The following is a 13770-nucleotide window of genomic DNA, read 5'->3' on the forward strand; positions in this document are numbered from 1 at the left end:
AAACAAATGGATCTCTTTAACAAATCTCGTACATATCTCGTTACACCTACTTACTCGATGCCCTTCGGGGTAGAGTAACGTCCATAGGAATGAAACGAGAGAAAGAGAAGAAGAAGAGAGACCAACGCGAGTTATATAATTGTAGTAGATTACTTCCATCGTTCGTCACATGCATGCCATCGTGCTCGTATGCCACGTTAGAACTTGCGTTGTTCTTCAGTCAACATTTGGACACGAAGAGTGACCGAGCCCCAACGATCGGACGCCATTATGGAAAATGATTCAAAGAGTTCGACCGTAAATGTAATATGGAAACGCTTGAAAGAATCGATTCTTAATTTCCAATTAAACTCCGATCAAATATTTTATCGGTGAGTTGAAAAGATTCCTGGATTAATCGATTGTTAAATTCTTCCTTAATTTGTCAAAACAAAATAGATTTCGTGCATGATGTATGTCCTTATTTATCAGGAATTTGACGCAATCTTATGTTATAACGATATTAGTATTTGTTTTAGATATTATTCCTGCCTCAAGCCATAAAGTTGCTTTTTACTGAATTTAACATAGAAAAAGTTTTTCTTCGCGAACAATTTTCGGAGAATACGTATCAACTTCTGTATATGTTATATTGTTATTGAATCATAATATGGTACATTTATTAGAATCGCTCATTAATACGATAAATAATAAATAATCAGCAATAAAATAGGTGAACATTTTTTCGAAACATAATTCTGTCTAAAGAGTTTAAATCTAAGAGATTGAATGTAACGATACTTAGATGTACGAAGGCTTTAACGAGTAAATTGCGATGAATTTCAATTATTTGACAAGACTTCGACAACGAAGGAATAAATTTTTCCGAGAGATTGGTGTTTTAATGCATAACTTATAATTATATTGATATAAGGAATAGATCGTTGAATTTAAAGAGAGTAGTTCATTGTCCAAGCATATTTTAATTAACCGAATTAAAGATAATTTGTCGTTCTATGAATCGTCGTATTCTTAAAGCACACACGTACACATAATCTTTCGCTACTCGCTACATCGACACTTCGATGTTAGTGTGTGCTTATGATTTAACTTTTATTCATTTCAAAAAGAAAAGGTTAATTTGCGAAATAATACGAGAGATCAATTGTTCAAACAATTTTTCTTTCAGAATTGGCCTCAGTATAGGAAAAAAACCATGGATTTGGCTACTCGTGTCCTTCATCATCAATTGCATATGTTGTCCTGGAATGATATTCTGGAAAGAAGAAGTCGACGATTTAGAACTTTGTGTGCCAATGAATTCAGAAGTACGAGCAGATGCAATTTGGGTCCAAAAACATTTTAGGGATGATCTCAGATACGAAAGTATCATCATTACTGCACCGAACATTTTGGAACCGGAAGTGTTGCAATCGGTATATAAAGAAGATCTATAATATTTCTTTCATGATGGCATATTTAATTATACATATGACATGTACACTTTACAATCGTAGATCAGTGAAATCGAGAACACAGTGAAAAATATAGTGGTGAACAATTATACATGGAAGGATGTATGCGCTAGGTGAGTGTTTGCGTGTTTAGATATCGATTGATCGATCATTGATTTAACACGAAACATCACGATCTTCATTATAGTTTTTTAACGTGGTTCGAGGAAGATGAAAATTCGCTGCTTGAAGATACACAAAGTTTCGAGTTTTCCGACGAGATTATGCAGAATTTGAACAACACTATGTTGAAGGATGGATGTATATATCAATCTCTTTTAAAACTCTGGCAAGGAGAGGATATATCAGCGTTAACGAAAGAAAAAATATTAAAAGATGTCACGAAGGCAATAAGAGATAAGTGAGTTAATGTGCTATTTTGCATACATACTTATATCAATATAAATTGGATGGAATTCGTGAAGATACTTAATAACACTGTTGGGCCAATTCCGTACGAGAGCCGAAAAATGTTGACGAATTAAACGCGTGACAATTAAAGAATATAAGCTGTTTCATGAAATCTGATCATAAAATCAAGAAATTATGAATTCAGCTCATAAAAATAGTAATAACGTTAATATAGACATATTCTTTATGTATCCATCTTATTATGATACCAATTATTTATCTTTCATCATAGAGAATCATTCATTCTTTTTGATTTGAAGAATATCATTTAACAGTTTGAAAGACTAGGAACACAGAACACATGCTACAATTGAATAACAAAGACGATTGAAATGTATATTCACATGAACTATTTTTTTACTATTTTTCTGTGTTGAATTCTTCATTAAAGTTATTTATAAATGCGCGAACAAATTATTGATAAAGATATTTATATTCCATTTTTATTGACATTGACATTTTCCTTGGCTCTACTACAGAATTTAGCGCGTTTAAAAAAAGAAAAGAAAAATATATCGTTATGTGCTCAGATCTAGAAACCACATACTGCATAATATCGTACCGCTGTTATCGGATATCGAATATGACGAAATGAATAACGTGAAGTCTGCAAAAGCAACAATATTGAATTGGATGCTGAAAAAATCAAATCCACATTCTTCCGAATGGGAATTGCAATTTATTGAGCGTGTTCTCCATGGAAATCATAGTCTACCTTCGGGAATGGAGATTTATGCGGTTTCCTCAAGGAGCTTTCAAGATGTCTTACATGAAGTGATGATAAACAATATGCCGATACTATGTTGTGGATTATCATTGATCACTATTTATGTATTATCCATGATCGGTAGATGCAATGTAATCGAACAAAGATTGTACCTTTCCCTTATGGGTGTTTCTGTTGTTGGTCAAGCGTTGATATCCTCTTACGGAGTATGCTATTACTTAGGATATTTTTACGGCCCGTTACATCGTGTATTACCGTTTCTTTTACTTGGTATTGGTGTTGACGACATGTTTGTTATAATGCATAGTCTTCAGATGCAAACTGAGAGCGACAAAGCTTTAGAGATTCCTCTGCGTATTGCCAAAGTTGTTCAACACGCAGGTATGTCAATGGTGATAATACTTCTAAAGATTGTTTTTTTCTCGTTTTAATGCGATATAAATTTACGTTTTTTTGTTAATAGGCATGTCCATTACTGTGACATCTTTCACGAATCTAGTTGCTTTTGGAATTGGCATGACGACAATGATGCCATTTCTCAAATCATTTTGTATGTTTGCGACTATGGGAATATTATTTCTATATATATTCGAATTGACCTTTTTTGTTAGTTGCTTGGTATATGATGAGAGACGACTTGAAGGTAAAAGGGATGGCTGCTGTTGTCGGCCCAGATCCGAATGGAAACCGAATGACTGCAGCAAAAAAAATTTGCAACAAATTATTTTCGAGAATTATATCGGACCGTTCCTAATGAAAACATATGTTAAAGTCGCCGTGATAGCTATCACAGTGTGCCTCGTATGCGTCAACATTTGGGGTATATTTCAGTTGAAGCAAGACTTCGACCCACTCTTGTACTTAAATCAAGACTCTTATCCGATACGCTTTAACGAAAAGTTAAAGGAACATTTTCCCGCATATGGTAAACACGGTGCCGTTTATATGACTGACGTAGACTATTATGAAGATCATGATTCTTTACTTCAATTGGTCGATGCTTTAAAAAATAATTCTTTTATTAACAATCATTCTTTGGATCCATGGTTTGTGGCATATGATAAGTGGTTAAATAATACCAATAAAGGTACTAAAGATATAAATTGTGGAAAAGTATATTTTTTAGTAAAACGTTTTGTAAAATGTATTTCTTTATCATTTTTCCCATAGGACATGATATTGAGAGTAAAGATGAATACTATGGTTTCCTTATGGAATATCTATTGTTAACTACGGAAGGTCAAGCATATATAAAAGATATTATATTTGACAAATTACCCATTGGTGATTACAATATAACGGTATATAAATATTTTTATTTTTCATAAAGATTAACATATATTTTATTACAAACTTTCGATGTTTCAGACCTCCAGAATTCCAATACAGCATGTACTTGTTAATAGAACGTTAGATCAAATAAAAGCAATGCAATCTATGAGTGAATTAGTAAAAGTTACTAATTTATCTCAGGATCATTCTCATGTAGTGATATATTCTCCGGAGTACATATCATGGACAGCTAACAAGGTGAGTGAAATATGATCTTTCATATGAGGAACTTTCAATTTTAATAACAACATTATTATTTTACAGATAATTGGAGAAGAATTAGTCAGAAACTTGAGTTTAGCAATAGTATCTATTGGATTAGTAACAATACTTCTATTGAGAAATTTAGTAGCGTCATTTTGGGTCATTAGTTGTGTAATATTTACACTAATTGATCTTTTAGGTTCTATGCACTTTTTAGGCTTGATCGTTGAAATTTCATCTAGTATTCTTGTTCTTCTTTGTATTGGATTAGCAGTAGATTATGCTTCACATGTTGGATTAGAATTTATAAGAAGAAAGGGTTCTAAAGATGGTATATGTGATACACATCATATATAACAATCTACTAAGAGTATTTTTTATGAATACTCCAAATATGTTTCAATTGCAGAACGGGCTATTACAACATTGAAGATTATTGGGCCACCTGTTTTTAATGGAGGCTTTAGTACTTTTCTTGCGTTTATTTTACTAGCTTCTAGTAAAGCATATCTCTTCAGTGCCTTCTTCAAAGTATGATTCAATATTTACATACATTAGATAAAATACATGTATAATATATGTATTTAAAAAAACTATAAAATTTTTATTATTTTAGTTATTTACTGCTGTGGTAGCATTCGGATTATTTCATGGATTGTTATTTTTACCCATTATTTTAAGTTTATTGGGACCTAACGAAACAAAAACATCATATAATACTCCAAAAGAATGCGATGTAAAAGAAAATAATGGGTATTACACTGTCCATTTACCAAACAAAGCAGAAGGTATTAATCAACAGAAATAGTAAAATATTAAGTTTCTATATTCGATACCATTACATTATATAGTACTTAATTTTCTTTACAGATGCAGGAGGTGGGCGTGAAAATTAAGTGATCCAATTATTGCAAAGACTGAATAAATAAGAAATTGACTATAAGAAACTTTGATGCAAGAAAAATAATAAAAGTATACTACAATAAATCTTTTTCTTTTCTTTTTTAATAAAGATTTGCATCATGCAAGTGTCTTGAATCATTGGAAATTATTTTTTCCGCCTTGGCTTTACTTGTGTCCATTCTGTATCTTCAGTTTCCATACTTTCTTCTATTTCATCACTTTCAGAACCACTATTATTTTCAAATGCAATAGATTCCTTATTAATTTTCTTTGGTAAACATGATACAATCCATGGTTGTAATGGCGGCAATTTTTCAAACTCAATCACAGCTTGTGCTTCATTACCCTCAACACAATAACGATAAAATTTATATAACTCTTCTGCTACTTGTTTACAACTTAAATCTTGAAGTTCTGTATTAAATTGTTCATCCATGAAATCTTCTAGTTCGCACGCAATTTCACTGCTGCACAATCCTTCTAAAAACCAATATCAATCTATGGTATTTGTATATACAAAAGGACATTTTATATTTCTCAGTAGAATATAAATTCCAACAAACCGTTGATATATATAAAGTCGGTAATATAGTGACAAAATATATCCGCTTTATCTCTGGATCCCATACCATGTTCGACAGCTAGCTAAAATAAAATTTTCAATAAGTATTAGTTTTGTGTTTAGATATGAAAATATACAAACAATAGCGTACTCTCAATGCTGTCCAGTTACTAAAAACACGCGTTGTTACAGAAAGAAAAAAATCCTTGGTCTTTTCCATCATAAATTAAATATTCCTATTTAAAATATTACGAAATAAAATACTTATTTAAATTATATTTAACACACATTCATTTTTGAGGTTATGGTTTATGTTTAGAATGTGAGTAGAAAATATTTTACGATGATTCGTTACTTTTAGTTTTAATAAAGCTTTATAACTTTTAATAAAGAATTACGCACACTTTACAAAAACTGTATGTTATTATTAAACAATGTTGTATTTTTCAAATATTATAATAAACAGTTAAATAACACACGAAGGTATTCCCTTCGAACATTAATTCTACCATGCACTTCTGTCATTAGTGATTGACTGGCCATCTAACGGAAAAATTGTTATTGTACTTTTGATATCATTGAAAGGTATCTTTCAGTGGATATATAAATACATCATATGATACATATATTCTACCGGTATACTTGATAAACTCGCCATCTAGCGGAGGAAAATTTATAATTACAGAACATTGAAAAAATCGAAGGAAAAATAATTTCTCTTTATTTTAACATATGTTCATTAATTTCCAGAAGGAAACTTTATTTTTGACAATAGATTACAAAAAATATACGATATATTCCTTCGTACGAATATATTCCTTTGTACATTGATATTAAAAACTTTTTCTTAATAAAGTCTTTCTTTTAAAAACATAAAAACTCGATTGCAAATAACTGCAATTCTTCGATAAACACCTTTTATATTTGAAATACTCATTGTTTTGTTAAAAATAAAATATCATAACTACAATATATAAGGTATTTATTGAAGAATTTAATCGAAAAACGAATGTCTCAATCGATTACACCATTGTGGGTGGTTGTAACACAGCCGGAGCTCTTCTCACCTTCAAAGCTTCTGGACTCATAGCTCGAGCTTGTTTCGCTATTTGATCGTAATCGTATAGAACTGCCAAATTCCCGTCCTGAGTCGATTTACTTGCAGAACCTTTGTTCGTCGATAACGTTTTTGTTGTTTTCTGACGATCCATCGAAACATTATTACCATAAAGAGCATCAGCTGCGATACTACCTTCATCCTCTTCACATCTATATCGTCTTTGTTTCATTCTCAACAAAGAAAAAATTCCTATCGATATTAAAAGAAGTAGAAATAACAAGCCAATGGCCGAAGCGGCAGCGATCACTTTCATTTCCGACGGATCGCGAATGATCAATTTGATATTCGTCGAATCTCTACCCTTCTCACTCTCCACCAGAAGAGTATACATGCGCGAGTCTTCTTTTTGTAGATTCTTGATCTCCAATTTAGCCCAATAACAATTCGTCACCATTTTATCCTCAATTATCGGCTCCAACGGCAACGCTTCGTATTTTGGTTGTATGCTTTCACCTGAAAAATAAAAAGGAAGTTTTAAGCATGATCGAAATCTTGTATATATAAATATATACATACATAAATAAATACATATAGCGAAGCAAAGACATATCCTAGCGTTTTTTTTTTAAATGAAATAACTTTTTTAAATTGACTTCATAAAAAATCCATAAAACTTATCATATGTTTTGTTTGAATATTTTAATTTTTTTTATCCGCTGAATAATTCGAAAGCAATTAAACAATTGTAAGATTAAATATTTCTATAATCTATTATATATAGTTCAAAATATATATACCTGCTCTAATATGAGAACTCCCCCATTGCCAAGCAACGAGTCGAGGTGGTGGTCGTGAACAAAAGCGAGACTTTAGTCGATGTACGGGTTCACCGGCCCATCCTATCGACTCATAAGACCCATTTTCACCGGAACCAGACGGTCTGGCTTGTATCTCCGGAGGTCCGGTAACGTGTAACACGTAACGTACTTCGCTAGGTGTTTCCCTTCTCGTTCCACTTATCATGTTAAATGCTACACAACGATATTCCCCTTCGTCCGACCACATGACATTTTCCAGACGTAAACGCTTCCCAGAGTCCTTAGCACGAGTTGGATTTTCAATAGTCTTCTCGGTGGTGCCACCACGCAAGTGTAACCACTTATAGCGCGGTATTGGATTGCCCTCGAATTCCGGACATTCGAACGTCTCCACATTCGAGCCAAGCTGTGCTGTTTCTTCGATTTCCATCAGGGTTTCATTATCGTTAGAATCTTCCATTTTCTTTGCTCGTGGTGCGACTGTATGGAAAAGAAAGTAGTAGAAAAGTTAAAGAGGTCAATACAATAATAGATCAATAAATAAGCTATCAGAAAAATTGTTCAACTTTCATTGGAAGTTATACGTTGTACAATTAGAATTTGTTTTTACAATTATATGTACAAATAACAAACGAATATATAACAATATATATATATATATATATATATATATATATATACAATGTTTATAATTATTATGCAACAGGATAGAAATAAAAAAACAATTAAAATTTTTCCTTAAGCTATAAATCGAATCGAATCTTTTGTCAGGTGACTGTTTCGACAACTAATTGCGAGTTATTTATAGGCCTCTTGTCATTCTTTCCGTTTCAAATCTATATAAATCGAAACAATATCTATGATACATTCAGGATCTAATACATGTTACATACACAATTATACTTTTGGATACACTATTCGTTTGTTATTTGTACGAAATTTAATTTGACAAATCTATAATAAATAAAATAAAATTGTAAAATGAAATAGTAAAAAGGAAATAATACGAAATAATAAAATAACGAAAATAAATTCTAAGTGAAAGATGAATTATTTCTTTCAAAGAAACTGTGAAAAAAAACAAAGTTGTACGAACATTGAACATCAAGTGCATAATTAGCCGGTGGGCTTTCACCGATGATATTAACCGCCTTGCAAGAGTAGAGCCCGGCATCGTCCCTCTTAACCGGCTCGAATCTCAATTCAGACACCGTCGAGGTGCTGTTACTCTCAGTTCTGTTCTCCGTCAGCAATAGAACGTTCTCGCTACTTATAGGAGTCGAATCTTTAAACCACTTGATCATCGCGCTTGGATTGGCATCCGCAACGCATTTCAAGTTCATAAAACTTATCGAATCCTCAAGCGAGCTTGTCATCCAACGTGGACTCGTTTGAAATCTCACTTCTGGAGAATCTATAACGTTTAAATAATAAAACAAAATAAAAACAAGTCATTAAGCATGATTATAGACCATAAAGCGCTTAGAATTGGTCATTTTAACAATTGTTTTTATTTTTAGAGAAATTGATATGTAATAATACGTAAAGTGTTCTAAAACCTATCAAGTTACGAAAAAATAAAGATGTATACCCAGAAACAAATTTTTATATGTTTAGCATTTTTTGCAATTCATAACTATTATTAACACTATTAAACCTATCCAATTTTAAATATCGTTTTTTTCAAATGACCGAGATCATTATTATTAGAATAATGTTAACTGAAAGCTATTTTGTTATATTTATTATTGTAAAATAAAATAAATTAAAAATAATAACGAATAAAGTTTTTTTTTCAAATATATGTCAAATTGACAGATGTAACGAAAATAGATCGATAGTTTTAGCATTAAAAATATTAGTAAATCATATGGATCAATTAATATAACTCTTATTAATAGACTCTTAGTATAATAGTTTAGTAAATTAAACTAAAGTTGAACATAATTATTCGATTTTTAAAATTAACACGATTTTACTATTTTCAATAATAAAACGGTTACTCGAATTACTTGAAATATATTGGATTGCGTATATATATATATATATATATATATATATATATATGTATATATGTATAAATGAATGTAATATATATATATATATATATTTTGAACATACAATGAATGTTCAGCTGGGACTCAGTGGTAGCTGGTACTGGACTAGATGGATGAATGGTGATGCATCGAATCATTCGACCGTGATATTCTCGACGACCACGAATGCGTAAAAGACTGTGGGCAGCCCAAGTTTTAGGATTATCCACCTCGGTGGCATTCATTTGTTCTCTCAGTGGCTCGACTTCCTCGTCTCCTATGAACCTGCATCAACAAACGATCGCTTTTTAATAATTCATGAAGATTCGGACGAGAAGAAAATTGTTCTCTGCCGGACTCGAAATCATCGTTCTTGTCTTTCGTTTTATCGTCGCTAAATCGTTTTGCCACTTCGAGCGAGCAGTACCGTGAAATGATCCTCGTAATATTTCTTTCTTTCCTTTGCTTTCTTTTTTTTTTTCTTTTTCTTTTTCAAGCACAAAGATCGTTTACGTAATTATATACATACACAGTGTTTCATACTACATGGAAATAATTTCAATGGAAAACGTACGTAGATGATATAAAAAAACAAAAAATAATACTACAAATAATTCCGGTTAATATCATTATTAAAGATGACAATTTTTCTATAGATTGTTATATGTTAGTTATAGTGATCATTGAATAAATCACTTGGAAAATTCAAAGACAAAATTATGTAGGATATACACGATATCCATCTAAACTTTCTTCGTAATTTTTTTTTTTTTTTAATTTTATTCGCATATTTAATACTTTCATATATTATGAAACATCTTATATATATAACTGAATGTCAATTTCTCTAGTACTATATTGAGCGACCAATAAGATGCAACTAAATGCGTCAGACCGTGAAACCAAAGAGACGAACTCTCTAGAATCGCTTTATTCCGCATAAACAAAACGTTTCGTGATTTTACCTTAAATTACCATACACAAATATAACGTAAGTATTCCTTGAATAAAAAAAAAATAAATCGTACATCGTTTTCTATCTTTCAATTTATTATTTAAATTGAGCGCCATAAACGCAACCTTTTTATATTCTTTATGTAAGAATACGTAGATTTATTATATTAATTGCAAATATCTTAAAATAATATTATATTACAAATTTTACAAGCAGCTCCTCTAATTCACCGTAGATATTAGAAAAGTATGTTTAGCTATTAGCACGTCGTGTTTTCTTTTTCTTTAAAAGCTTTCTTCTTCTTTTTCTCAATCTTTTATCTTTGATGCATTCGTCATAGGAAGAAAATGTTATATCTTGTAAAACTTATCCAAGGGTCACGCTAATGGCCCCCGAAAGATGCTCGAGAAACACTTAAAAGATTAACTACAATACTTCGGAAAGCATTAACATTGAGATTATCTTACGATTGTTCAGTCATCGTTGAGTTTTGAAAATTAAATCCTAAATTTACGTATAAGAATATGCTGTTAAAAAATGTTACAAGTACTATTTGAAAATATTGAACTAATTACAACGAAATCATAATTCAAATCTAATTTTTTTTTCGATCGACTTGTAGCTTCGAACTACGAACAATACGTGAAACAAAAGAAGAATTTTCAATATCTGTTAAAAATGAACAGTAATGAATGAAAACGCGTTACATTATCCCAATGTTATACAAAAGTCAATAAATTAAAGATGAAGGGAATGAACGTAAGCATTATTTACTCACCACTTTATAAGGGCTACTGGATTTCCATACCTAGACACGCAGGAAATCGTTACTTCCTGTCCTTCTCTCAACGTTAGAGAGGTATTTAAAATCGTACCCCCGTATTCTAAACTCGGTTTCCTCGGTTTCACTGAAACAATCATTTTCTTTGTGCATTAGGAAGGAAATAAATATCTATTGATAAAACATAACCCGATACGGTTTAGAAAGTCTTGTAGTTAGATTAAAAAAAGATGAATATTCTTTTTTACTGAGATTCTCTCCCTGTTGTTTCTAAAAAGTATTTTTTGATTTAGGCACAACGGAAACGTACTTTCGTACTCTGAGGGATTTAAACGTTCGCCGAACAAGAATTCCCAATTACATGTGATTCTTTAGGAGATACGGAGAAAAGTAGAACGGAACCACGAACTTGTCCGTCTCGAACGAATTTTAAATGAGTTTAGAAAACGTTTATTTCAACATTAACACGATTTATGTGTGTATGTGTGTGAATGTAACACCTTCCGATCGAAGCGTAACAACTTCTTTCGTATAAATTTGAATTTTGCGCGCATTTAAAACCGTTCGTTTAACCTTACGTTTAAAAATTTTAATCTTATCAAGTTCAAAATGAACAATCTTTTAATTGTTATCCTTTCAATTGTTGTGCAATCGAAGAGAAAAATAATATCATAGAACAATTTATGATATTTTAATTTAATAAGGAAATCTAAATCTTCGATTAAAAGAAGTAGATGATTTTTTAATTGTGCACAGACAATTGATGTGAAAAAAATAATACTATAGAACAACCTCTGATATTCGAACTAATAGTTAGGCTTAAATCTCCGAATAAAAGAAGTAAACAATTTTTTAATTGTTATGCATTTAACTATTAGGTAATCGATGAGAAAAAATAATATTATAAGACATCTCTGATATTCGAAGTAACAGTTAGACTTAAATGTGTGTAAATAAAAGAATTTTCGAACAACAGAACAACTTTGTTATTGAACATTGGCATATACTAAAAAAAAAAAGGAAACAAAAGAAGAAAAAAAAATAGGAAAAATACCGAAGAAATAAAGCAAATACCTCGAACGAGTAGACGTGCCGGCAATGATGTCAAGGCATCTTGTCTCATAAAATCACCGGAAGTTACTTGACACTCCCAAAATCCATCGTCGAACTCGAGAGATGCTCTTCTGATAAGAAGAGTGCAATCGTTACTACGTAGACTTAACCACTCGTATTTGTCCGGATATATTCCGACAGGTTTCCGATCCTTTTGCCAAATACATTGTCCCTTTTTATCTTGCACTTTACAAGGTAATTGCACATCGTGACCAGCCGAGACTTCCTGATAAATCGCTGGAACTTCCTTAAATCGTTGTTGTGCGCGTACGACAATCGTAATCGCGAGGACGATCGTTAAGCGACGGATCGTCGAAGCGACGCGCGGGAATTTCATCTTCATTCGAACGATGAAAGCGCGCCTCTTCGACTTCATCGATTATGCATCGTGTAAAGCTACGTATTTCGTTATCGAATCATTTCGATCAATTTATCAAACGACAATTATTTCTTTCTTTCAACTTGTCGTGAAACAATAATATAGATAGTATTAAATAAGACGATAATACTGATATATACGAGGGAAAAAAAATAAAGAAAAGAACGTCGATTTGAATCTACAAGCACGTTTTTCACTTGTCTTGGAGTTGCGTCCTTAAACGAATCTGACTGGAGAATAAGCAAGTTCAGGGTTTTGCGGGGGAGCACGTTGGATACACTACCGCCATCGAACGAAGAAATCACGAAACATTTTTGAAAGGTATTGTGTTTAAAAACGATGATCTTTCGCGCGTTCTCTTAAAGTTGAACCAATGTTTTGTTTGTTGACTCTTAATTAAACAAAAAAAGGAAACGTTAAGAAGTCTCGTGTTAAAAAGAAATAGGTAAATGTATTCGTGTTCGAAATGAGAAGCGTCGTCGAAGGTGTTCAAGTTGAAACTGAGCCACGTCCGTAGTTAGAAGCAGAACGTACACACTCGTTCGAGTGGAAGCGGAAGACAGGCCCCGAACAGCGAAGGCACGCGTGCGTATCCAACCCTGTATCCTCTCCCGCTATCCTTATTATTCGAGCGTGTTATCATTATGCCACGCTACGCCAAGTTTGGCCGCCCATCTGTTCTATATTTTCCTTTATTTCGCGCTAGCCAAGCGTCTTGTCTAACATAAGACCTAAGCAACGCGCCTTTCCCAGGCGCCACGACGTGGCCACTCGAAGAATTTACGTTTTTTATTCTTTTGCGAAGGGTTCTTCCAATGTTTTTCTCTCCCTCTCTCTTTCTGTAAAAGTCATATATATATACACACATAACTTCCATACTAACACTTTAAGGATAAATTAAAAATACACATTTGTATGAGCGAGTTAAACAATGAATAATGAAGAAATTTCAATATTCTTTTCATATCCCACAATATATATATAAATATATATATA

General features: G+C 32.1%; 3 protein-coding genes across 6 annotated transcripts; 1 reads left to right on the forward strand and 2 right to left on the reverse strand.

The window, feature by feature from the left end:
- Positions 1–114: 114 nt before the first annotated feature.
- On the forward strand, positions 115–5162 carry LOC118448511 (patched domain-containing protein 3). Its single transcript, XM_035881851.2, has 12 exons — positions 115–371; positions 1169–1415; positions 1497–1567; positions 1642–1854; positions 2435–3012; positions 3095–3718; positions 3802–3932; positions 4000–4161; positions 4228–4498; positions 4577–4698; positions 4784–4955; positions 5038–5162. The coding sequence occupies exons 1-12, from the start codon at positions 271–273 to the stop codon at positions 5061–5063; spliced, it is 2718 nt and encodes a 905-aa protein (XP_035737744.2). The 5' UTR covers positions 115–270; the 3' UTR covers positions 5064–5162.
- A 16-nt stretch (positions 5163–5178) lies between these two features.
- LOC118448512 (pre-rRNA-processing protein TSR2 homolog) lies at positions 5179–6159 on the reverse strand. Of its 4 annotated transcripts, XM_035881855.2 has the most exons (4): positions 6035–6157; positions 5784–5868; positions 5634–5715; positions 5179–5550 (listed from the first exon to the last, which is right to left on the reverse strand). In XM_035881855.2, exons 2-4 carry the CDS (start codon positions 5853–5855, stop codon positions 5216–5218), a joined length of 489 nt encoding a protein of 162 aa, XP_035737748.1. In that variant the 5' UTR covers positions 5856–5868; positions 6035–6157; the 3' UTR covers positions 5179–5215. The 4 variants fall into 4 exon arrangements, with proteins under 4 accessions (XP_035737748.1, XP_085518300.1, XP_035737746.1 ...); XM_085662174.1 differs by lacking the exon at positions 5784–5868 and having other exon boundaries at positions 6035–6159; XM_035881853.2 differs by having other exon boundaries at positions 5784–6157.
- Positions 6160–6399: 240 nt separating this feature from the next.
- On the reverse strand, positions 6400–13465 carry LOC118448513 (kin of IRRE-like protein 3). The gene is made up of 6 exons (XM_035881857.2): positions 12357–13465; positions 11280–11409; positions 9632–9831; positions 8607–8924; positions 7490–7990; positions 6400–7205 (listed from the first exon to the last, which is right to left on the reverse strand). The coding sequence occupies exons 1-6, from the start codon at positions 12769–12771 to the stop codon at positions 6655–6657; spliced, it is 2115 nt and encodes a 704-aa protein (XP_035737750.2). The 5' UTR covers positions 12772–13465; the 3' UTR covers positions 6400–6654.
- Positions 13466–13770: the final 305 nt, after the last annotated feature.

The sequence above is a fragment of the Vespa mandarinia genome, chromosome 17 (genome assembly GCF_050613455.1).
Source record: "Vespa mandarinia isolate Hongniang chromosome 17, ASM5061345v1, whole genome shotgun sequence".
Lineage (NCBI taxonomy): Eukaryota > Metazoa > Arthropoda > Insecta > Hymenoptera > Vespidae > Vespa > Vespa mandarinia.